At 42.7% G+C, this 26,064-nt stretch overlaps 1 protein-coding gene across 9 annotated transcripts in view; it reads right to left on the bottom strand.

Moving 5' to 3' along the window:
* Positions 1-26,064, bottom strand: part of rerea (arginine-glutamic acid dipeptide (RE) repeats a) — a 527,918-nt gene that overhangs the window by 39,258 nt on the left and 462,596 nt on the right. For all 9 annotated transcript variants that reach the window (XR_015073572.1, XM_085967345.1, XM_085967342.1 and 6 more), the window contains one exon: positions 1,085-1,244. Coding sequence is in view for 8 of the 9 variants with exons in the window: in XM_085967345.1 (XP_085823471.1) it covers positions 1,085-1,244 (160 nt within the window). In the remaining variant the exon portion in view is untranslated. The remainder of the gene's footprint in view (positions 1-1,084; positions 1,245-26,064) is intronic.

The raw sequence follows: 26,064 nt of genomic DNA on the forward strand, positions 1-26,064 counted from the left end.
AACAAAGTTCTATCACTGGCAAAGATGCAGTATTAAAACGCATACTTATATTTTCCAGCATTTACTGTCCTAATGACTCATGGTGCCCACATTTTTAATCAAATCCATTATGAAGTTATTAAATTGTGTTTTTAGAACTGAGTGCAACAGCTGAAGAGACTGATTTTTGTAGGGGCTGTGACCACTTCTGTGCTTTAGCACATTATACAAATGAAGAAGTGCATTTGTCACTTGTAGTATAAATAGCATTATTATCATTCACTGAAAAAGCATGGAAGCTATGTATTTAATTTTCACAACCTTTAATAAGTATTAGTCCAGTTTTTATGGCCTTGAATACTGAGAATCTCAAGTTTATTTCTAGAATTTGAAATGCATATATGGTATTTAAGTATGTTTAGTACTGATGAATATTCAGACGCAAGCACTCTCTCAATGGGCCTATTAGTGTTTAACTACAGGAAACTCTCTTTTTACCGGCACCTAAATAACTGGAAATCTCTCTTAACTGGCAAAATTCAGGAGTAGGTTCAGGAAAGTTTTACTTCATATTAGTGGCCATGTAACCGGGGTTCCTGGATCTGTGGCCGTATAACCGGGGTTCCTGCACCTGTTGCCATGCAACAGGGACGCCTGGATCTGTGGCCGTATAACCGGGGTTCCTGCACCTGTTGCCAAGCAACAGGGACGCCTGGATCTGTGGCCGTGTACGGGGCTCTCGTACCTTAGTAAGTATACCTCTCTGTAATCCGGACTTTTTGATCAACCGGCACCACGCCGGTCCCAGATAAAAACAGAGTTTCCTGTATTGAGAAGTGAAACTACTGTAGTGGTTTAAGCTTCATTGAGTTGCTTGGAGTTTAAAGATTTTTTTTATTTTAAAGCCATAGATTGCATTCAGTCATCCTATCTTTCCCAGCTCATCGTTGCAATAAATTCAGTCTCTATTATACTAATTAGAAGTCAATCTGAAACAACTGGTTAAAACGGTTTGCATAGTTAGCTAATTATATAAATTGCCGAGTCCCTCGTGCATTCTTTCTTAAAAAAACTATAATCGATAATCACTCTGATTGGAACTTACAGAATTCACCAGACGGTGGTCGGGATGGATTCACTGGCGTTGTTGCGGTACGTGTTTTAATTCTTCTAAACACCGCCTGCCTGCGATGCCTGCGGTGAGCACGAGAGCTGGCTGCTTCGGGAGTTTTCTTCCAATAGTAATAAAAAGTCACCAGCTCACCCTGTAACAAAACAGAACAGTGGTCAATAATACCACGTGCACGGAAGCACCACTACCTTGGACCCCAAATCTTTCGACGCGTTGTAACCATTACTACTAATGGACACAGATGCTTGGAAATTTCATTTCAAAAGCCTGCTACAGCTTTTATTTTGAAAAATAAAAGAAAAAAAAACTTGCATTTATATAGTAGCGCCTTTCACGACCACCGGACGTCCCAAAGCGCTTTACAGCCAATCAAGTACTTTTTGAAGTGTAGTCACTGCTGTAATATAGGAAAAGCGGCAGCCAATTTTGCGCACAGCAAGCTCCCACAAACAGCAATGTGATAATGACCAGATAATCTATGTTTAGTGATGTTGGTTATGCTCAATTTCTGCACAAGCTGATAAAGTAAAGTGCCCACTGCAGAATTATCAAGTAGAAATGTAGTTGGGGATTGGTTGGGGCTGTTGGTAATTGTGTGGGAACAAACATTGAAAATTCCCATTTCCTGATGGTTATTCAGTCATCTCTATTGGAAAATGAACGCACAGATTTTGGTTGAAACTCTATTGCCCCCCACTGTGATGTCTCCATAGTCGATTAGCCTGCTGAGCCTCAAGAACGAAGAACCCTTCAACCACACCCTCGCAAGAAACCCTCTCCAGCAGAGAAGGGTGAAAAAATTAGGTGCAAAAAAAGTTTGTACTGAACCACCAGGCCTTTGTGTTTAAACCGCTCAATGATTTATTTTCACTATGCAGCAATTATAAATGCTCCATAGAAAAATCCCTTCGTAATCAGGAAAGCTCTCCCAGTATTATGTGGTTTATGAGTGTAATGCTCAAAAATGCTGAATTATCCCCAGGCACTGAAGATTAAATATACTGTGCTTCAATTTCCTTTGACAGCACAAAACAGACGCAATATAAAGTGCAGGGTGTGGAATGGAATTCTATTTAACCTTTTTTGTACTCTGAAACTCGTTATTTCCTTCTTACACATTTGTCTTGAGGGTAACGGTGGCCTTTTTCACAATCCGTTATGATGTGGGACAACAAACACAGACTCTGTTTCTCTCGTCCAAAAGGTACAAGGAAATCCGAGGTACTTTATGGCTTTAACCGAGATTCCCTTGAAGGATTGCTGGTTAGGCTGCTATAAGCCCAGAAAAACTGAGCGGCGCATGCTCTGCCCAGTTTATGCCAAATTTGGGAGTGGGGGGGGGTCCTGAAACAGGCATTCGGACCACAATTATCATATCCGAGGGGCCTGTTACAGGTGGGCAACCCGGACATTTGGAAGTCACCGGTTGTCAAATTAGCAGCCACAGCACTTTCGGGGCAGATTGGACGTGAGATTGTGCTTGGAAATTGGTAACCCCAGAGCTAACTTTTCATCCAAAAATGGGCGCAATGGGGACCAGTTTCTTCCCTAGCATCTTCACAACATCGAAACATCTGTGCGGGGATGATGATAAAAAGAAAGACTTTCATTTCTATAGCGCCTTTCACGACCACCGCTATCCCAAAGCGCGTTACAGCCAATGAAGTACTTTTTGAAGTGTAGTCACTGTTGCAATGTAGGAAACGCAGCAGCCAATTTGCGCACAGAAGGCTCCCACAAACAGCAACGTGATAATGACCAGATAATTTGTTTTTAGTGATGTTGATTGAAGGATAAATATTGGCCAGGACACTGGGGATAACTCCCCCGCTCTTCTTCGAAATAGTGCCATGGGATCTTTTATGTCCACCTGAAAAGAGCAGACATTTAACGTCTCATCCGAAAGACATCACCTCCGACAGTGCAGCACTCCCTCAGTACTGCACTGGAGTGTCAGCCTAGATTTTCGTGCACAAGTCTCTGGAGTGGGACTCGAACTCACAACCTTCTGACTCAGAGGCAAGGGTGCTACCAACTGAGCCAACAGGTGACGCACCAAAAGTTGATTTGATTTTTTTTTATACCAAATATTCGTCTCCTCCAAAGACACCGACTCTTTCTGGTCTCTGGCTGCCTGGAAAAAGACCACGCCCCAGTAGTTTTGTAACTAAATCTAAACTTTTCACAATAATCATCCATACTGCTACTTCACACAGTGACTAGCTTTTGTTGAAAAATAAATTCCCTCACTAAGCATAAAAGCTTTGTTACCCTCAAGATTCCAATTAAGCTGGTTTAGTGTTAGGTTGACATGTAATTCCAGCAGCTTTTGTGCAGGGAATAAGTGAACAGAGCTCACAGAAGAAAAGGTAGCAACTGGATTTTAAAAATCCAGTCCAGATTTCATAACCTGTCCTGCTTTGCATCGTTGTTCAGGGATTAAGAGTCTATGTGGGTTGAAGTGCAGTGAATCGAATGGATTAGGAACCACACACTGGTAACTATATGGGCGGCAGTGTTCAAGCATAAACAAAAGAACATGTCGGACTGGCTTCAAAAAGGAACAAATCGGTGCAAAATGGTTCCTGGTTTCAACGTTTACAAAGTCAATTGGACGTTAATCAAACGTGCTCCCCGAGTCTACAGTGAGCAAAGCTACTGTGGAAATCAATACTCTGCTGAAACATTAGCACAAGCAAATCATTGATCAAAGATCCTTTCCTAAGAAGGCAACCAGGCAAATTATCTGCTGCTTTTCTGCGCACAAACTAATAAGCATAAATGTTATTGGCAAGAGCAGCTTGTAATGATTACTAAGTTTCCGATGCTATGCAGCACAGTGCACCATTCCCCCGGTTGCCAGCTTGGATATCTCTCTCTCTTGCCTCCTGTGTTCTGATTAACTTTCGGTCACATGGTTTATCAAGTGCACAACAACAGCCCTTATTAACTTAACAATAAAATGTTAACTACCTTACATGAAAGCACCTATTGCTTACCACCCAATCGTTATCAGCTCCATGAGGCGTTCAATACAGAGTACAAGCAGCAGTTGTGTGTTTTGTACTGTGCCAGGTTTTGCTTGCCTTGGGTAAACAAAGGCTTAACACTATGCGGGGGCCCATATAATTTACAACCAAACAGTTGTGGCACAAATTATGCCTGTTACGTGCATCACAGTGCACTGTAAAAAATGCAAAACCAGTGTAAATCGATATTAACCCAAAGAAAACTAATATGCACCACCGGAATTTCTTTTGGGTATATAGTCTTAATTGAACGCACTGGCATTGTCCTGAAGTTGTGACATTGACCTCATTCAGGCTGTTTTTATCTGAAGTTGTTCTTAATAGAACAGCTACAGTTGTGGGTATATTGCAGCCATCCCTGACTGCTTCTGCAGCTACTTGCTGCATTTCACCGGGTGGTGGTGGTGATGCGAATGTTGGTTGCAGAAAGCATTCTTGTGTGAATTGGTTAGCTTTTTCTCAGCCCCTTGTGGCTCTTGTCACCTCACCTGTGTGCCTTACCACTAGCCCTTGTGCTTTTTTTTGTTTATACTTAAAAGTGTTGATGTTGCGGTTATTGGTTGTTGGCAACAGGCCAGGAATCGAAACCAAATCTGGAGAAACCTCACCTGGTTCAGACTCCATAAGCACATGATTCTCTCCCACCCCCAGCCCCCTCCCCACCACAGACTGGGTCATTTTCCACAGCACCTAAATCCATAACACCCTAGCAGGCTGCAGCAAGAGGAAATGCAAGAGCTTTCCCCATAATGGGATTTCGCATCGTTAATATGGTAACTCTCAGGAGACAGTGAGCTAGCATATTTAGAAGATATTGTGAAAATGACACCATCCTGCATTACTTCAGAACCCTGCTAGGACTTCAGGATTTCACTTGCACAATATGGTAGTTGGTTCAATGGTTTCTCTTAATCTGCACCTCTACATTTATCAATTGCAGTGCTCCTGCTTCTGTGCCTGACAGGGCCAACAAACTCAGTGCAAACTAGAGATCAAACTTGGGGTCTTCATTGGTTTATTCTCACACTGCAGTGTATTTACCCACTGAGGAATATAGGAACTGGAGTAGGCCATTCAGCCCCTCAAGCCTGTTCTGCCAATTAGATCATTACTCAGCTGTATCTCAACTCCATCTACCCACCTTGGTTTCGTAACAAAAATCTATCATTCAGTTTTGAAATTTTCACTTGCCCCCCCCCCCCCAAGCCTCAACAGCTTTTTGTTTGGGGTGGAGGGAGAGGAGTTCTAGATTTCCACCACCCTTTGTGTGAACAAGTGCTTTCTGACAAAACCCCCGAACGGCCTAGCTCTAATTTTAAGGTTATGCCCCCTTGTTCTGGACTCCCCCCACCAGAGGAAATAATTTCTCTCCATCAACTCCTTTAATCATCTTAAACACCTCAATTAGATCACCCCTTAATCTTGAGGCATTGGAGGAACCAATATCTCTCATTCGGTGAACCACAAAAATATTTCTGTATTGATAGTGATGTTTCAGGAACCAAGGTAGAAACATTATGCAATGGCGGCATGCAGTGTGCCAGGTTTTAATGAACTGGCAGCACTGGCATTTTTAAACATCAACTTGGCTTCGGGGGATTTGAAAACCAATGCAATGGCCAAATTAAGACCCATTCAACGTATTTTTAATTTTGTAAAATGCTACACGACTATTGCCAGTAATGCACCCTGATGGTTGCAAGACAGATTTTGTTTTCCATCTCATTAAAAAGATCTGTAAAATCCTAGTCTCTAAATCTACCCCATAAAAAGCTGATGCCACCTCCAAACCTCAAGTCTAATCAGGAAGATAATATCGTCAGAGCTAAAGTACAGAATTCAATGGGGGAGGGGAGAACAATAATCACCTCTGAAGTAAAATCATATTGAATTACTGGACAAGGATGAAAAATGCTGCCAGGTACAAATTTAACTCCAAAAATTTGCTTTAATATAGTATGCTTAACCACAGCAGAACATCCTATGGTATTTTGCAGTAAGAGGAAGAATGGGAGGTGGCCAAAGGTGCTGTCCAAGAAATAAAACCAGAAAATGCTGGAAATACTCAGCACGTCAGGCATCATCTGTGGCGAGAAAGAGAGTTAATGTTTGAGTTAGGTCGTCGAACTGAAACGTTAACTCGGTTTCTCTCGCCATAGACGCTGCCTGATCTGCAGAGTATTTCCAGCATTTTCTGTTTTTATTTCAGATTTCCAGCATCCGCAGTATTTTGTGCTGTCCAAGAAGTAGGGCAGCACGGTGGCATAGTGGTTAGCACTGTTGCCTCACAGCGCCAGGGACCCGGGTTCGAATCCGGCCTCGGGTGACTGTCTGTGTGGAGTTTGCACATTCTCCCCGTGTTTGCGTGGGTTTCCTCCGGGTGCTCCGGTTTCCTCCCACAGTCCAAAGATGTGCGGGTTAGGTTGATTGGCTATGATAAATTGACCCTTAGTGTTAGGGGGATTAAATACGTGGGGTTACGGGGATAGGGTGGGATATGTGTTGGTGTAGGGGTTGCGGAGATCGGGTGGGATATGTGTCGGTGCAGGCTCGATGGGCCGAAATGGCCTCTATCTGCACCGTGGGGTTTCTGTGATTTCTGTGAAGTAGGTTTTAAGGAAAACTTTGAAGGTGGGGAAGAGTGTAGCAAGACAACGTGGTTTCAGAAGAGAGCTCCAAAGTGTGAGGACAAGGTTGACTGCCATCAATAATAAGTGGGGAAAGAGAATATATGCTGTAGACCAGCAATGGAAGAGAGGGCCCAGGTTGAAAGAAATTGAAGAGGAGGATGACAGATGAGCAGGATAGAATACAAATGGTGGAGTTTGGATGAGTTGCAATTGATACAGGGTGGAGTTGAGAGGTCACTGAGGAAAACACTGGAAAAGTTAAATCTGGAGGTGACAAAGGCATCGATGTGAGCTTCAGTGGGAGTGGAGGGGGGAAGATGGGTCAGTCTTACTGATGGATTGGATGTGGGGTTTGAAAGTCAGCTGAGAATTCCTCAGAGGGGGATGGAATCAGGGGCTGGGGCCGAGATTCTGATGGGGCTAAACAAGATAGCTTGTGTCCTGCCAATGATGAGCCATGAAGTATTCTGGCTCTTTCACAACTTACCATGTGGACTGCTGGCAACAGTCCTGGAATCAATGGCGGTAGCGGTGAGGTAGAGCTGTGCATTGTTGGCATATGCATGAATGTTAACCCAGGTTTACTGATAATGCTGCCATGAGCAATAGGAGGGGACCAAAGCTGGAGCCTTGGAGGTTGCTGTGCAGCTGCAGCAGGGGAAGCCATTGCAGGTGGTGTGTTGACAAATTTGGGACATGTAGGATTGGATCGATAAGAGAGCAGACCAATGGAGGTGGGCCACAGAGAAGGGGTGGCGACGACGGGTTCCAGAACCTTAGAGAGGAAATGTAAGCTGGAGATAGGGTGATGATTAGAGAGTACAGAAAGGTTTAAGGGTCGGCTTTTTAAGCAGTGGGGTGATTATAGCAGTTTTGACAGCGGGGGAAATGATACCCAAGGAGAAGGAGCCGTTGATGAGGTTGGTGAACACTGGGCTGAGGAGAGGTAGCAAAATGCAAAGAATCTTTCATTATAAATTGAATTAACATTTAAAAAAATTTAAATCATTTTTCTAAAATAAAAATGAACCTTTATTTATTCTATGCACGGTTGCTTTTATAGGATTAGTTTTGCTAATAGACTCTTGTCTGACATTCTACTAGCACAGACCTTTTATCACACAAGCTATGACGGCAAGTCTGCCTACGGTAAATATTTTTCTATTTATCTGCCCTTCATTAAATCCACAATCCTACCGTCCCTGCAGAACATCACTCTGACATCTGTCAGGGTCACCCTATAAAATATACATAGGCAATGCTATATTTAATGACAACAGCTAGGAAGGATGAAAGATCGACTGTAGACGCAGCTGAAGTAGTTTAACAGGATCATCAGTTTTGTCTCTGAATCTCCTGAGGTGATGACTAAATGACAGTAGCTATAGGAAAAATCTTTTTGCAAAATACAGAAAAGGCTTGCCTGGAAATAACAGGGAAAAAAAAACCTTGTTTCTCTGAGGAGGCACACGACGGCTGACAAAAAAAACAAAACCACTCTTCTAAAGCCTCAATTTTTTTTAATCTTAAAAGAGCTAAAGGATTATATTGTTCTCCAGCAAAAGCAACGTCAAATGAAAGAAGACAAAATTAATCATTTCATGCTTCCCCCCCCATCTCACTCCCACTGGCAACTTTATTTTAAAAGACTCCTTATTCACGGTTTATTTTGCCATTTTGGTATGGTTGCCCAAAACACAGTGGAGTGGCAGACTGAAAAGAGCCACAATTTGTTTTATATGCGGTGAAGAATTGGAAGCATAGCAGAGGATTGATTTTTTTTGTTGGGACATTGTGGGAGCTGAAACCAGTGTCACATACACAGTGGAGTGACATTTCAGGTCACAAACATGCAGTCACCAGAGTGTAATAGAAATTTTCATCCAGTTTCGAGCTTCTACTTTTGGCTTTATTTTTCTATTAAGCTTAGTGTATTGGTTTCATATTGGCTCCAGGCTTCACAAAAATGCATCTTCATCAGTGGGGCCAGTAATACTGGCTGCTCAGATTACTATTTGGAGCAAGTGGTGGAGGATGGCTGACTGAAGACTCCATACAGTGCCTCAGGTACCATGCTCAGCACACACATGCATGTTAAGAAAAAAATGTGAAGTGTATTCCGTCAAGGCATTACAAGTGCACGTTTTTACCTGGGTATCTGGTCAGCACAGTCAGAAGAAGTGTAGCTTTTATACTTTAGCGCCACATACCATTGAGGGATCAAGGTTTTTTTTCCTCCAAGGAATACAGTTGTTTTCCATGAATGACGAGGTGCACAAATATCATGGAGACACCAGCTGCCGTTATACTCCAACTAACACAAAGAAAAATCAATACAAGACCACCAGACATACGCAGCGTGGTCTATTTTGGAAAGGTTCCTGCAAGATCAGATGGTATTAGGGATATACTTTGGGGAGCACTTTTATTTAGAGGATATCAAAATTTTGCTTGCAGAAGTGTCGAATAATGGGTGCAGTAAAATGTTTTGCTGTTGCTCACTTCCATTATGTTCCCAGTTGCTAAGCAGTTAAGGACATAATTGGCAATTTCTGCCTAAACCAATGAAGCCATAATGGCTCCCTCCAATTTTACTGTGGAAATTAAACCAGATGCTGTCATAATGGACAGGATACAATTTAACTTCATGAGCAAATTGGTTTAATTTAATTTTGATCATTCCTGATGCATTATTGCACTGCAATTCAAACTTGACTATTTACTTCAGTTGATCCTACTATGATTACTCTAATAGTAAGGAAATATATACATTGAGACAAATTTAAAACTGGTGAACACTAAATTAGGTAGCATGTTATACCGTAGGATTGATAAAGACCAAGAAGATGATGCTATCAATGCATTATCATTTTGAAGATGCGGAGACAATAAAGGGTTGCATATTTGCATACTTCCCTGCCTTGCTGCCAAAGTGGTGTTAAACTCAGTTGTTACTTTGGTGGCTATATGATTAAAGTTATTTTGTTCTTGGATCAATTTAAATGTATTGATATCACCCTTTAACAATTTGTATTCTAAAAATGTCTTCTTTCCTTCCCTACTCCAAGACGAAGAGGAGCAGTGTAAAAACACACACACATTTCACAGGCCCCAATGATATATTTATATAGTTATTATCTGCGCTGAAACTTTTAGCAGAACAGATGGTCTTTGTTTCCTTTACAGACTTCTGATGAACTACATAAGGCTCAATTTGAGCTTTTGCCAGTAGTTTGGTCTAAACTTGCATCAGGAAAATGACTGGGAGTTAAAATTCAACCACCTTCACGGCAAATGTATCATGTAGCACACATCAACAATTAATGACCTTTGTGAAGATCCATTTTCACACTTTAAGTGTCTGAAATCTCTCCCATTTCACTGCATGCTCCTCTTTTCCTTCAATCCTGTCATCTCTAAATCATGCATGATCTATTGTCTCAGGTTTGCTTTATGTTAGTCCAAGATATGGAGATTAACCTGGTTAGTTTAGCATTTACTGTGTCTCTTGTAGATTTTCTCAATACAGTCTGGACTTAATTTCTTTTTGCAAATTTTCTCCTGGAAGGCACCGATTTCTACTGGGTATTCCTGTGGCATCTTGTTCAAGTGGCCATTCTTCATACATGAGTCTAAATTAAGTGAGTCCTGGTAGGATATTCCATCACAAAAGGCATCACAGCAGAGCCCCATACAGTCCTCACCTGATGTCCAAACACATGCATTTTTCAGCAGCTATCAGGAGCAGTATGCTGGCTGATTTCGCACAGCTCGGGTTGCTGTGGCCAACTGCAGTGCTCCCACTGCCACCCTGGTTGAGACCAGCTCATTCAGCCTAGGTTGGGGACTAGGGTCGCCAACTCTGGTTGGGCGTATTACTGGAGGTTTCATCACATGACCTCCTGCCTCCAACTGCAGCCCTCTCCCCCCCCGCCCCCACCCACATTGGTCGCCCGACACGAACCAACCCTGAGTTGCCTTCCCGCACCAACTGGAAAGCGAACAGCCCTGATTGGATGATTCTTGACTGCCAGTCAAGCAGCCTTTTATTTCCAATAAATTTGTAACTAATAAATGAAAGTGTTCAAAGAAAATAAAAAAATATCACAGTACTTTTTTTAATGCCCCGATGATTTTTCTCGTGGGTTGCTCGCAGCGGTCGGTGTCCTGGAGATTAGCCTATAATTCCTGGAGACTCCAGGACAGTCCAGGAGGGTCGGGAACCCCATTGGGAACTGAACCTGGGATCTCCTGGTCTGTATGGCTCAGCTACAGTTTGTCTTTACTAACTGGGTCATTGAGGCGGATTTGGACTTCATTTCTGTATTTATTCCAGTTCACATTAAGGCTCACTTATAAGTGCAATTGTGGCTGTTCCAACGTAACTTGCTGCAAGAACTATAAAAAATTAAGATGGCTCTTTTACTCTACAAAGCAAATAGCTGCATTGTTTTTGTTCCTGTGCAAATGAATTATGGTCAGAAGCTACTTTCCTAGCCACCATGTTGTGCACTGTAAACAGGATGTCTTAAAAGTTAATCCAGCTGGTATCCATTGTTACTTAAAGTTGAGTAACTACAGGTCTCAATATCAGAAAAATTACAACAAAGAGGAGGCCATTCGGCCCATTGTGTCCGTGCCGGTCGGAAAAGAGCTACCCAGCCTAATCCCACCTTCCAGCACTAGGTCCGTAGCCCTGTAGTTTGCGGCTCTTCAAGTGCACATCCAAGTACTTTTTAAATGTGATGAGGGTTTCTGCCTCTACCACCCTTTCGGGCAGTGAGTTCCAGACCCCCACCACCCTCTGGGTGAATTTTTTTTCCTCATCTCCCCTCTAATCCTTCCACCAACTACAGGAAATTCTTTTTTATCCGGCACCGATGGGACTGACGTGGTGCCGGTTGATCAAAAAGTCCGGATTACAGAGAGGTATACTTACCAAGGTATGAGAGCCCCGTACACGGCCACAGGTGCAGGAGCCCCGGTTACACGGTCACAGATCCAGGAGTCCCTGTTACACGGTCACAGATCCAGGAGCCCCGGTTACACGGCCACAGATCCAGGAGTCCCTGTTGCACGGCCACAGATCCAGGAGTCCCTGTTGCACGGCCACAGGTGCAAGAACCCCGGTTACACGGCCACAGATCCAGGAACCCCGGTTACACGGCCACTAATATATAGTAAAACTTACCTGAACCTACTCCTGAATTTTGCCGGTTAAGAGAGATTTCCGGCTATTTAGGTGCCGGTTAAAAGAGTGTTTCCTGTACTTTAAATCTATGACCCCTGGCTCTTGACCCCTCTGCTAAAGGAAATAGGTCCTTCCTATCCACTCTATCTAGGCCCCTCATAATTTTATACATCTCAATTAAATCTCCCCTTAGCCTCCGCTCTTCCAAGGAAAACAACCCCAGCCTAACCAATCTTTCCTCATAAATAAAGTTTTCCAGTTCTGGCAACATCCTCGTAAATGCGGCAGCACGGTGGCATAGTGGTTAGCACTGTTGCCTCACAGCGCCAGGGACCCGGGTTCAAATCCGGCCTCGGGTGACTGTGTGGAGTTTGCACATTCTCCCCGTGTTTGCGTGGGTTTCCTCCGGGTGCTCCGGTTTCCTCCCACAGTCCAAAGATGTGCGGGTTAGGTTGCTTGGCCATGATAAAAATTGACCCTTAGTGTTAGGGGGGATTAAATACGTGGGGTTACGGGGCTAGGGCTTGGGTGGGATGGCTGTTGGTGTAGGGACCGGGTGCTAGGGTTTGGATGATCAGCCATGATCTCGTTGAATGGCGGAGCAGGCTCGAAGGGTCGAATGGCCTACTCCTGCTCCTATCTTCTATGTTTCTATGTAAATCTTCTCTGCACCCTCTCCAGTGCAGTCACATCCTTCCTGTAATGTGGTGACCAGAACTGCACGCAGTACTCAAGCTGTGGCCTAACCAGTGTTGTACACAGTTCTAGCACAACTTCCCTGCTCTTATATTCTATGCCTCGGCTAATAAAGGAAAGCATTCCGTATGCCTTTTTAACTATTTTATCGGCCTGTCCTGCTACCTTTAAGGATCTGTGGACATACACTCCAAGGTCCCTCTATTCCTCCACATCTCTCAGTATCCTCCCATTAATTGTGTATTCCCCTGCCTTGTTGCCCCTCCCCAAATGCATTACCTCACACTTTCCCAGATTGAATTCCATTTGCCACTTTTCTGCCCAACTGACCAGTTCATCGATATCTTCCTGCAGTCTAAAGCTTTCCTCCTCACGATCAACCACATGGCCAATTTTTGTATCATCTGCAAATTTCTTTATCATGCCCCCTACATTTAAGTCTATATCATTAATATACACTACAAAAAGTAAGGGGCGGAGTACTGAACCTTGTGGAACCCCACTGGAAACAGCCTTCCAGTCGCAAAAGCTCCCCTCCACCATTACCCTTTGCTTCCTGCCACTGAGCCAATTTTGGATCCAATTTGCCACTCTCCCTTGGATCCCATGGGCTTTTACTTTTTTGATCAGCCTGCCATGTGGGACCTTGTCAAAAGCCTTGCTAAAATCCATGTAGACTACATCAAATGCACCGCCCTCATCGACCCTCCTTGTTACCTCCTCAAAGAATTCAATCAAGTTAGTCAGACACGACCTTCCCTTAACAAAACCATGCTGACTGTCCCTGATTAATCTGTGTCTTTCTAAATGAAGGTTTATACTGTCCCTCAGAATTGATTCCAGTAATTTGCCCACCACCGAGGTTAAACTAACTGGCCTGTAATTGCTCGGTTTATCTCTTCCTCCCTTTTTAAACAATGCTACAACGTTAGCAGTTCTCCAATCTTCTAGCGCCACTCCTGTAGCCAGGGAGGATTGGAAAATGATGGTCAGAGCCTCCGCAATTTCCTCCCTTGCTTCTTTTAATAGCCTCGGATAGATTTCATCTGGCCCTGGCGCTTTATCTACTTTCAAGGATGCTAAACCCCTTAAAACCGCCTCTCTTTCTATGTCTATCCCGTCCAATATTTCACTATCTTCCTCCTTAACTTCAACGTTGGCATCGTCCCCCTCTTTTGTGAATACAGCTGCAAAGTATTCATTAAGGACCTTACCCACATCCTCCGCCTCCACACATAGATCACCATTTTGGTCCCCGGTAGGACCTACTCTTTCCTTAGTTATCCTCTTGCTCTTTATATAATTTAAAAAGATCTTTGGGTTTTCTTTGATTCTACTTGCCAGTATTTTTTCATGCCCTCTTTTTGCTTTCCTAAATTTCTTTCTTAATTTCACCCCTACATTTTCTATATTCTTCTTGGCTTTCTGCAGTATTGAGCTCACGATATCTGATATTGGCTTCCCTTTTTTGCCTTATCTTACCCTGTATGCACCTCGTCATCCAGGGGGCTCTAAATTTGGCAATTCTACCCTTTTTCTTTGTGGGAACATGTTCACCCTGAACTCCATGTATCGCCCTTTTGAATGCCTCCCACTGCTCTGACATTGATTTACCTTCAACTAACTGTTTCCAGTCTACTTTTGCTAAATCACTTCTTAACCTAGTAAAATTGGCCTTCCCCCAATTTAGAACCTGTACTCCTGTTTTTTCTTGGTCATTTTCCATAATTATGCTAAAACTAACTGAATTATGATCACTACCACAAAAATGCTCTCCCACTCATACTGATATAAATGAGAGTCTGTTTTCTACAAGTCATTTCATTCAAATTTATGGACATCTTTGGCCTGAAAAGCATATCAATACTCATGTTACAGTGAAACGTTGCTTGCAAGTATTTTAGGACGAAGTAATCTACAACTGATACATTAATGACCTTCTCACGCACAGCATTTCACTTGAGTACTTAGTCTTGACATATGCACTGCTGCTATCGAGTGTCAGGTGTGGCTCAGTGGGTAGCACTCTCACCTCTGAGTCAGAAGGTTGTGGGTTCAAGTCCTACTCCAGAGGTTTTGAGCACAAAAATTAAGGCTGACACTCCAGTGCAGTGCTGAGGGAGTACTGCACTGTCGGAGGTGCTGTCTTTTGGATGATAAATCAAGGTCCCATCTGCTCTCTCAGGTGGATGTAAAAGATCCCATGGCACTACTTCGAAGAGGAGCAGGGGCATTATCCCCAGTGAACTGGCCAATATTTATCCCTCGATCAACACCAATAAAACAGATTATCTGGTCATTATCACATTGCTGTTTGTGGCAAATTGGCTGCCGCGTTTCCTACATTACAACAGTGACTACACTTCAAAAGTACTTCATTGGCTGTAAAGCACTTTGGGACGTCCAGTGGTAAATGCAAGTCTTTTTTTCTTTCTAAAATATTGAGGTTGCTGTTGATCAGCTTACTTTCTGTATCATTCGACTAGCCTGCTTCCCTGTCCAGTAAAATGTAGGCTTCACTGAGACAAATCTGCTTCTATCATTCAAGCCTTCCTTGTGGCCCTTGCTCCATAATTAGCTGCAATTCCTTCACAGGAACAGGAGGAGGCCTTTCAGCTCCTCGAACCTGTTCCACCATTTAGTTCGATCATGGCCGATCTGTACTTAAACTCCATTTATCCGTCTTTGCTCCACTGATACCCTTAACAGACAACAATCTATCAATCTCGGTCTTAAAAATGTCAATTGACTGAGCGTCCACAATCTTTTGTGGGAAGAGTTCCAGATTTTCACTACCCTTTGTGTGAAAAATGCTTCCCGATTTCAATCCAAAATGGCTTAGCTCGAATTTTAAGATTGTGCCCCCTCTGTTCTGGATTCCCCACCACAGGAAATGGTTTCTCTCCATCTATCTAATCGAATTTTAAAAAATCAATTTAAAGACCTCAAATAGATCAATCTTCATCCTACTAAACTCAAGGGAACACACACCAAGTTTATGCAATAATTCTGATAATTTAGCTCCTAACCATTACTATCATTCTGGTGAATCGGAGCTGCATTCCCTCCAAGGCCAATATATCTTTCCCTAGGTGAGGTGCCCAAAACTGAATGCAGTACTCCAGATGAGGTGATACCAAGGATCTGTACAACTAAAGCATCACTGCCTCACTTTTGTGTTTCAAACCCCTTGAGATAAAGGCCAACATTCCATTAAGATTTTTCATTACTTTTTGTAGTTGTACACTAGCTTTTAGTGATCTGTGTAAAATGGACACCAACATCTCCTTGCTCCTCCACAGTTCCTAGTCATTAACCATTAAGAAAATATGCGGATTTGTCTATCTTGGATCCAATGTGAATGACCACATTGAACTCTATCTGCCACAGTTTTGCCAAATCACTCAGTTTGTCTGTCATTTCGTCACTTCCTGCTCCCACCTTTACAACGTACTATTCCTTCTAACTTAGCGTCATCTGCAAACTTGGATACACAACTCCCTATTCCTTCATCCTAGTCATTAATATATGGTGAATCCACAGAAACATAGAAGATAGGAGCAGGAGGCCATTCGGCCCTTCGAGCCTGCTCCGCCATTCAATGAGATCATGGCTGATCATCCAAATTCAGTACCCCGTCCCTGCCTTCTCCCCATATCCCTTGATCCCTTTAGCCTCAAGAAACCTATCCAACTCTTTCTTGGATATATTTAATGAACTGGCCTCCACCGCCCTCTGTGGCAGAGAATTCGACAGGTTCACCACTCTCTGGGTGAAGAAATTCCTCCTCATTTCTGTCCTAAATGGCTTACCCCTTATCCTTTGACTATGACCCCTGGTTCTGGACTCCCCGGCCATCAGAAACATCCTTTCTGCATCTAGTCTGTCCAGACCTGACAGAATTTTATAGGTTTCGATGAGATCCCCTCTCAATCTTCTAAACGCCAGTGAGTATAAGCCCAATTGACACAATCTCTCCTCGTACGTCATTCCTGCCATCCCAGGTATCAGTCTGGTGAATCTTTGCTGCACTCCCTCCATGGCAAGAACGTCCTTCCTCAGGTAAGGCGACCAAAACGGCACACAATACTCAAGGTGTGGTCTCACCAAGGCCCTGTACCACGGCAGCAAGACATCCTTGTTCTTGTACTCGAACCCTCTTGCTACGAAGGCCAACATACCATTTGCCTTCTTAACCGCCTGCTGCACCTGCATGCTTACCTTCAGCGACTGGTGCACAAGAACACCCAGGTCTCTCTGCACTTCCCCTTCTCCCAAACTATTGCCATTCAAATAATAATCTGCCTTCCTGTTTTTGCCACCAAAGTGGATAACCTCACATTTATCCACATTATAGTGCATTTGCCATGTTTCTGCCCAATCACCCAACCTGTCCAAATCGTACTGGAGTTTCACGACATCCTCCTCACAGCTTACCCTCCCACCCAGCTTTGTGTCGTCTGCAAATTTGGAGATATTACATCCACTTCCCTCGTCCATATCATTAATATATATTGTGAACAGCTGGGGTCCTAGGACCGATCCTTGCGGTACCCCACTAGTCACTGCTTGCCACACGGAAAATGACCCGTTTATTCCAACTCTTTGCTTTCTGTCCGCCAACCAGTTCTCTATCCAAGTCAATACCTTGCCCCCAATCCCTTGTGCCTTAATTTTGCACGCTAATCTCTTATGTGGGACCTTATCGAAAGCCTTCTGAAAGTCCAAATACACCACATCCACTGGTTCTCCCTTATCTATTTTACCAGTTACATCCTCAAAAAATTCCAGCATATTAGTCAAGCAGGATTTACCTTTTGTAAATCCATGTTGACTTTGTCCAATCCTGTCACTGCTTTCCAAGTGCTCTGCTATTACATCTTTTATAATAGACTCTAGCATTTTCCCCACGACCGATGTCAGGCTTACCGGCCTATAATTCCCCGCTTTTTCTCTACCACCTTTTTTGAATAGTGGGGTAACATTAACTACCCTCCAATCCATGGGTACTGTTCCAGAGTCTATCGAGTTCTGGAAGATGACCAGCAATGCATCTACTATCTCTAGGGCCACTTCCTTAAGTACCCTGGGATGTAGACCATCCGGCCCTGGGGATTTATCGGCCTTTAGTCCCATCAATTTTCCTAACACCATTTCCCTACAGATACTGATTTCTTTCAGTTCCTCCCTCTCATTAGAACCTATGTTCCCCGGCATCTCTGGGAGGTTATTTGTGTCCTCCTTTGTGAAGACAGAGCCAAAGTATGTATTTAGTTGGTCTGCCATTTCCTTGTTTCCCATTATAAATTCCCCCGATTCTGACTGCAAGGGACCTACGCTTGACTTCACCAATCTTTTTCTCTTCACATATCTATAAAAGCTTTTACAGTCAGTTTTTATGTTCCCTGCTAACTTACTCTCATATTCTATTTTCCCTTTCTTAATTAATCCCTTTGTCCTCCTTTGTTGACTCCTAAACTGATCCCAATCCTCAGGATTATTGCTTTTTCTAGCCAATTTATATGTCCTCTCCTTGGATCTTATGCTATCCCTAATTTCCCTTGTTAGCCACGGTTGAGTCACCTTTTTTGTTTTATTTTTATGCCAAACTGGGATGAACAAATTCTGTAGCTCATCCATTCGGTCTTTGAATGTTTGCCATTGCCTATCCACCGTCAACCCTTTGAGTGCCATTCCCCAATCAATCCTACCCAACTCGCTCCTCAGACCATCGTAGTTTCCTTTATTTAAATTCAGAACCCTAGTCTCCGAGTCAACTACTTCATTCTCCAACTTAATGAAGAATTCGATCATATTATGATCGCTCCGACCCAAGGGGCCTCGTACAACAAGATTGCTAATTAATCCTTTCTCGTTACATAATACCCAGTCTAAGATGGCCTGATCCATATTGGTCCAGGAAGCCATCCCGTAAACACTCCAGGAATTCCTCCTCCACAGTATTGTTACTAATTTGGTTGGCCCAATCTATATGTAGATTAAAGTCACCCATGATGACTGCTGTGCCCTTATTGCACGCTTCTTTAATTTTCCTTTTAATGCCATCCCCAACCTCCGCCTTACTGTTTGGAGGTCTATATACCACTCCCACTAGTGTTTTTTTCCCCTTGGTATTTCTCAATTCTACCCATACAGATTCCACATCATCAGAGCTAATATCCTTCATTACAATTGTATTAATCCCTTCTTTAACCAGTAATGCTGCCCCACCTCCCTTTCCTTTTTGCCTATCTTTCCTGAATATCGAATACCCCTGGATGTTGAGTTCCCAGTCTTGGCCATCCTTGAGCCACGTTTCTGTAATCCCAACCAAATCAGATTCGTTTACCTCTATTTGCGCAGCCAATTCATCCACCTTATTACAAATGCTCCTCGCATTAAGACACAAAGCCTTCAGGCTTGTTTTTTTAACACTCTTAGACCTATTAGAATTATTATTTATTGTGGCCATGTTTGATTTAAACCGTTGATTTCTCTGACTGCCACTTTTGTTTTTCTCCTACCTATCTTTTGCTTTTATCCCTGTTTTCCTTTCCTCTGTCTCCCTGCTCAGGTTCCCAACCCCCTGCCATTTTAGTTTAAACCCCCCCGAACAGTGCTAGCAAACCTCCCCACAAGGATATTTGTCCCGCTCTGGTTCAGGTGCAACCCGTCCAACTTGTACAAGTCCCACCTTCCCCAGAAGCAGGCCCAGTGATCCAGGAAACTAAAGCCCTCCCTCCTGCACCAACTCTTTAGCCGCGCATTCATCTGCTCTATCCTCCTATTCCTATACTCACTAGCACGTGGCACCGGGAGTAATCCAGAGATTACAACCTTTGAGGTCCTACTCTTTAATCTGCTACCTAGCTCCCTAAATTCTTGCTGCAGGACCTCATCCCTCTTCCTACCCATGTCGTTGGTCCCAATGTGAACCACGACCTCTGCCTGTTCACCCTCCCCCTTCAGAATGCCCTGCAGCCGTTCAATGACATCCTTGACCCTGGCACCAGGGAGGCAACAAACCATCCTGGAGTCACGTCTACAGCCACAGAAACGCCTATCTGTTCCCCTTACGATAGAATCCCCTGCCACTATTGCTCTCCCACTCTTTTTCCTCCCTTCCTGAGCAGCAATTGTCACATCCTGCCAATCGGATAACATTCCTTTTACCTCTACTCACTGTCTCCTACCAATCTATTACCAACCCAGTAACACAGAAAGTTCATTTCTACTGCATTTCCTGCACTCTTTCATGCAAAGTTATCTTGGGTAGGCGAGAACCCAGCAGTTTTGGACATGTCCAAGCCACTGCCATTGTCTAAATCCAAAATATCTCCACAATGTCTTCGTTCAGTCTGACCTGTGCTTTTACTGTTTAGTTTACATAGGATATACGGCACAGAAACAAGCCATTCGGCCCAACCAGTCCATGCAGGTGTTTATGCTCCACACGAGCCTCCTCCCGTCTTTCCTCATCTAAATCTATCAGCATAACCCTCTACTCCCTTTTCCCTCATATGCTTGTCCAGCCTCCCCTTAAACGCATCTATACTATTCGCTTCAATCACTCCCTGTGGTAGCGAGTTCCACATTCTCACCGCTCTCTGGGTAAAGAAGTTTCTTCTGAATTCGCTATTGGATTTCTTGGTGACTATCTTATATTGATGGCCTCTAGTTATGCTCTTCCCCACAAGTGGAAACATTCTCTCTGTATCCACTCCATCAAAATTTCCTGATATGTATACCCTCGCATTTCTGGCATCATCCTTGCAAATCTTCTCTGCACCCTTTCCAGTGCCTCTATATCCTTTTTATAATATGGCGACCAGAACTGTACGCAGTACTCCAAGTGTGGTCTAACCAAGGTTCGATACAGGTTTAGCATAACTTCCCTACTTTTCAATTCTATTCCTCTAGAAATAAACCCCAGTGCTTGATTTGGTTTATTTATGGCCTTGCTAACCTGTGTTGCAACCTTTAGTGATTTGTGTATTTGTACTCCGAGATCCCTTTGTTCTTCTCCCCCACCTAGACCCGCACCCTCCAAGTAATAAGTGACCTCCCTATTCTTCCTACCAAAATGTAATACCTCACATTTATCTGTGTTGAACTTCATTTGCCAATTATATGCCCATTCTGCAAGTTTATTAATGTCCTCCTGTAACTTGTTGCAGTCCTCCTCAGTATTGACTATCCCCCCTATTTGGTGTCATCCGCAAATTTAGAAATTGTGTTTTTGATTCCCAAGTCTAAATCGTTAATGTAAATTGTGAACAGCAGTGGTCCCAGCACTGATCCTTGTGGAACACCACTACCCACCTTCTGCCACTGTGAATAGCTACCCTTTACTCCCACTCTCTGCTTTCTGTCCTGAAGCCAGCCAGCAATCCATTCTGCTACTTGTCCCCTGGCTCCGCATTCTCTGACCTTGTTCATCAGTCTATTATGGGGTACCTTATCGAAGGCCATTTGAAAATCCAGATAAATGACATCTACTGCATTACCATTGTCTACTCTCTCTGTTACCTCTTCAGAAAATTCAATAAGGTTGGTCAAGCAAGACTTTCTCTTTTGAAATTCATGATTATATTTTTGGTTTCTAGATGTTCTTCTATTTTCTCCTTTAGTAGGGATTCCATTATTTTTCCTACCACCGATGTTAAGCTGTTGTGGCCCTATCTTGCCAATGAACATTGAATATTCCACAAAACGAGTGGAGCTTAACCTTTCACGATTTATTTTCAAGGTCCATGCTTTATATATTGTGACAGGATAGATCACATGGTCAACTTGAAAAATTTAGTGTTCAGAGTTATGCTGCCAAATTCTCCTTAGGCAAATAAAGAATTGGGGCTGCCATCACTATTCTGATCTGGAAAACCTTTGATGCGATGGCACTTATCAACTATATTCAGATATTTGAATTGACTTACTCTTCTAGTTCATTGCCCAGATTTTACTTTATGCTGTGCTGATCAAGATTAATAAAAATAACTTATTTGTTTCCCACTAGATAAATCTTTATCCACGGTCTGCTCATTCACCCAGATCTTGAAGAACTGAAAAGCTGTTGGCAGACATGTTTAGATGATGCTGCAGCTTAAACACACCTCAACGTCAGACCCAGTTAAAGGCGTCCTTGAAGTCAATGAAAACACTATGCAGTTCTTTCCTGCTCGTTCTGTGTTTTTCCACGAACCGATAATATTCAAAAATTAGTTGCTTTGCAATCTGAAATCTGCTCATCCATTTTAAAGATGGTCTTTTGTTTTGTAATATCAATTGTCTTTCTTTGGGATCACTAATTAGCTTTACCCATCAGTCAAGTATTTTTGTTCTCTTATTTTCTTGCAGGTTTCATACATTGTTTCTGCATCTCTTTTCCTTCCTCCTCACTGACCGACTTCATAGTGTTCCCCCATTTTCTGAAGTCCAAAACAGAACAGGATTCAGGACTTGCAGGAGGGGCAGGATTTATGATGAAAACAGCAACACCTCCCGAAAAGCAAAGAGTAGATTCATCACTTTCAATATTGAAGCAAATTGAAGAACCAATTAAAACAGAAATAGGATGTTGGGTTAAGTAGCCAGAACAGTGCAGTATAACTCTATATTGGTTATGCTTAAACTTTACCATGTGTTACCTGACCACAATTGGGATTCTCTGTGCAATTTTGGTCATCGTGCTTCAAGAAAGGACATACATGCATTAAAGAGGGTGCAGAGAAGAGAAGCAAGATTTCTCTCAAGTGTAAAGCTTTGAGGAAAGATTAGAGAAACTTAAGCTCTATAGGTTAATGAGAAAATTAAAGTGTGTGTGTGTGTGTGGGGGGGGGGGGGGGGGGGGAGAATCTTTATTAAGATGTATATATCAAATAGCATAGATAAGATGTACCCAGAAAGAAAGACATTGGGCAGATTCAAAATGAATTTTGAAGCTAGGATAAGTGAGTTGAAGTAGCAGAGCGATGATCTTCAATGGGCTAAATGGTCTTTCATTGCTATTTAGGGACTACGAAAGTACCACTAAGCATAACCAGTATACTTATTACTATATTTAAAACTTGTGTTTTGCCAACATACAATTTCTTTTTTCAAGCTCTTGTGTTTAAGAGGTTAGTTATTTTTGAAAGGCTGTCAGTTGGTGGTGTTAGCTGGAACATTAGTCCTGGTCATTGCTTTTCACTGCTGAAAGCCAAATCCTAACAGATAGAAAAACAGACGGTGGTTTCAGTCCACTCAGACATTAAGGGAATTAAAGTGAGATGAACTTCAACAGTCCTGGGCTGAGCTGCAGAGGACACACATCCACACCATGAAGCTAGCTATAAATTGAGATGCTAAGACTAACTTTAAATGCTACGCATGGTACAATTCCAAAATCAAAACATTAGTCTAAACATCACAAAACTGAAGAATAAAACATAGGTACCCCCCTCTCTCTCTCTCTCTCCAGACCCCACCCCTTTTGTCATCAGACTATGCAAAAAAAACTTGGGCCTGGGAAAATGAGATTAAAACAATCTTTGCTAATGCAGTATTTATCCATTTGATGGTCAGCTCAAACCATATGAAGAAAACAGTTAAACCTGTAATTTTAAATTGGTTTGACAGCATAATCAATAAAGGGGCAACGTATTTGTGAAAACTAATTGACAATTTTTTTTGATGTACAGACAAAATATGTGAATTGCACTGAGTTCCATCACTTCCATTTGATGTCACTGTAATGAAGATGACATACAGCTCTTTTGGCTATTCTCCTTCCTTCCTAAAAAAGATTGTCCAAAAGCAGTTTTCATGCAGTGACCCTTTAAAGGAATGCACGGGACAATCAAAATGACTGTGACCTCTACCGTCTCAGCTGAACCTTCAGATGTCATTAATACTGTCATGAATGCTTAATACATAATGCAATACAACTGCTGGTTTTATATATACACATACACAGATAGACTGTAACACTGCTCATGCTGGAAGTTTCCAAATGCTGCCACCCACGCAAATATGAACTTGGAATTTTGAAACTTTCGTTTCAGAATACAGCTCCATTGGCTGTGATTGCAGGGAGTAATGAACATAAGGCCGACATTGTTGGTAGCTGCAGATTAGTAGAGGGGACTTTTGTTTTTAAGTTGCTGTTGTTAATAAGAATTGAAATAGATAAGGCATGTTGAGCCCTTCACTGTGATCAAAATTTACTCCTGCTGATACTCAAAGTCATCTTTTCCCAAATGTGCACTGCACAAACCGGAGCTAAAAATATCCAAACAAACCCATAGAATGTTCTACAAACATTTGGGTGGTGGCTTTATGCTCATTTCCTGCTGCTTTCTGATTCATAGCTAATGTGGTCTTAGTTCCTCAATGCCTGTGCTGCAGTTATACAAGCCAAGTAATCATTCCTCTCTTTTGAAATCTAGAAAGGATGGTCAGTCTCCAAAAGAGGAAAAAAATCGTGTGTAAAAACAGCAACAATTGTTTCATAAGTTATTGGCTTCTGTTAACTACTGACAGCCTTTATACTCCATCCTAACTAGCAACGATTTTACAATATTAAATGTTTCACCACTTAGAGCTGGCATCTGGATATTCTGCAAGTCTCAGCCATCTTGACATGATCAAATGATGGACGGCTATCTTCAAACTCCTACTTGGAGCCACCTCAAAAATATATTTAGTTCATGTTGCTCCGCCTTTCCATGAAAGCCTATGTTTAATCTGGAAGCAGCAGTACAGATAAAAATTGGGTCAAAACTTCCACTTTATTGGGCAAGAACCTCTACTTTTTGGCAGGTGGGCTTCCTCTGTGCTGCCCCCACCCCCCTCCGCCCTCACACCCACCCCGCACAAAAACAATTGCCTACCAATTCTGTGCTGCAGTGTGCCGGCTGAACGGTCATAAGTATACAACCTGCAAGGATATTGTACACCCCCAATTACCCTTACAGCGCTGCTTCACGGGACACAAGCAGGCATGACAATACAGGAACGAGCTACGTCACTTCATTGACTGTGAAACTCTTTGGGATGTCCGGAGGTCGTGAAAGGCGCTATATAAATACAAGTTTGTTCTTTCTTCCTCCCTCCCTTCCCCTGACTACTGAGAAGGAAGACTAGCAAAGTCATCCATTTAAAACATTCATATTCAGGACTTTCAAAGCTTCAATATTTTTAAAGCCAGAGTTATGAAACTTTAGCCCCCTGTATAGACTAGTCTGAAGAGTGAGTTGAACCTCCATGTTCACTGATGGCATAAAACTAAAAGTAAATTTTTCTAATTAACCCAGGCTTTATTTTAAATAAAAACATTTGCAGAATCCATTTCCTAATGCAAACAGCCCCACCTCCCTCCAAATTAGCTGGAGTGACAGGAGGAGTAATTTTTTAAAATCCTATAATAGCAGGGAAAACATAAATGTAAAAAAAAATTATCTGATCACATTTATAATGGTCTCTACCAAAGAAGGCAGTAGAGGCCAATTCATTAAATATATTCAAGAAGGAGTTGGATGTATTTCTTAAGGCTAGGGGGGATCAAGGGATATGGAGAGAAGGCAGGAACAGGGTGCTGAATTTGGACGATCAGCCATGATCTCATTGAATGGCGGAGCAGGCTCGAGGGGCCGAATGGCCTACTCCTGCTCCTATCTTCTATGTTTCTATGTTTCTAAGATGCCTATGGAAACTTGTCATGCTGCACTTACAGTTTCCTGCTAGTACAGCAACTACAGTGTCACCACTGGCAGGACGGTGTAATAGAAAGAAAAATGACTTGCATTTATATAGCACCTTTCACAACCTCAGGACGTCCCAAAGCACTTTGCAGCCAAAGTAGTACTTTTTGGAGTGTAGTCACTGTTGTAATGTAGGAATCGTTGCAGCCAATTTGCACACTGCAAGCTCCCACAAACAGTAATGTGATAATGACCAGATAATCTGTTTTGGATGTTGACTGAAGGATAAATATTGGCCAGGACACCAGGGATAACTCCCCTGCTCCTCTTCAAAATTGTGTCATTGGATCTTTTACATCCACCTGAGAGAGCAGACGGGGCCTCTGTTGAACGTCTCATCCAAAAGACAGCACCTCCGACAGTGCAGCACTCCCTCAGTACTGCACTGGAGTGTCAGCCTAGATTTCTGTGCTCAAGTGTCTGGAGTGGGACCCCCTTGTTGTCTATACTGGATACTGTAATCTTGCACCTGCCCTACATGTGTTCCTCCTATCTTTTGGAAAGTGGACAATCTAGTGAGACAAGGTCATCTGTAAACCAATAAGCTGGTTTATTTTGCATGTAATACACGAGCAAACAGAATAGAGTTTTCAGTGAAATTCAATCTAATTCCTTTTGGTCCCCGTAGCATCAAAAAGATTAAAGGATGCCTGTTGACGAGCTAAAT

This window comes from Somniosus microcephalus, chromosome 25 (genome assembly GCF_052327205.1).
Source record: "Somniosus microcephalus isolate GS21.2 chromosome 25, FLI_Smic_1.0, whole genome shotgun sequence".
Classification (NCBI taxonomy): Eukaryota; Metazoa; Chordata; class Chondrichthyes; order Squaliformes; family Somniosidae; genus Somniosus; species Somniosus microcephalus.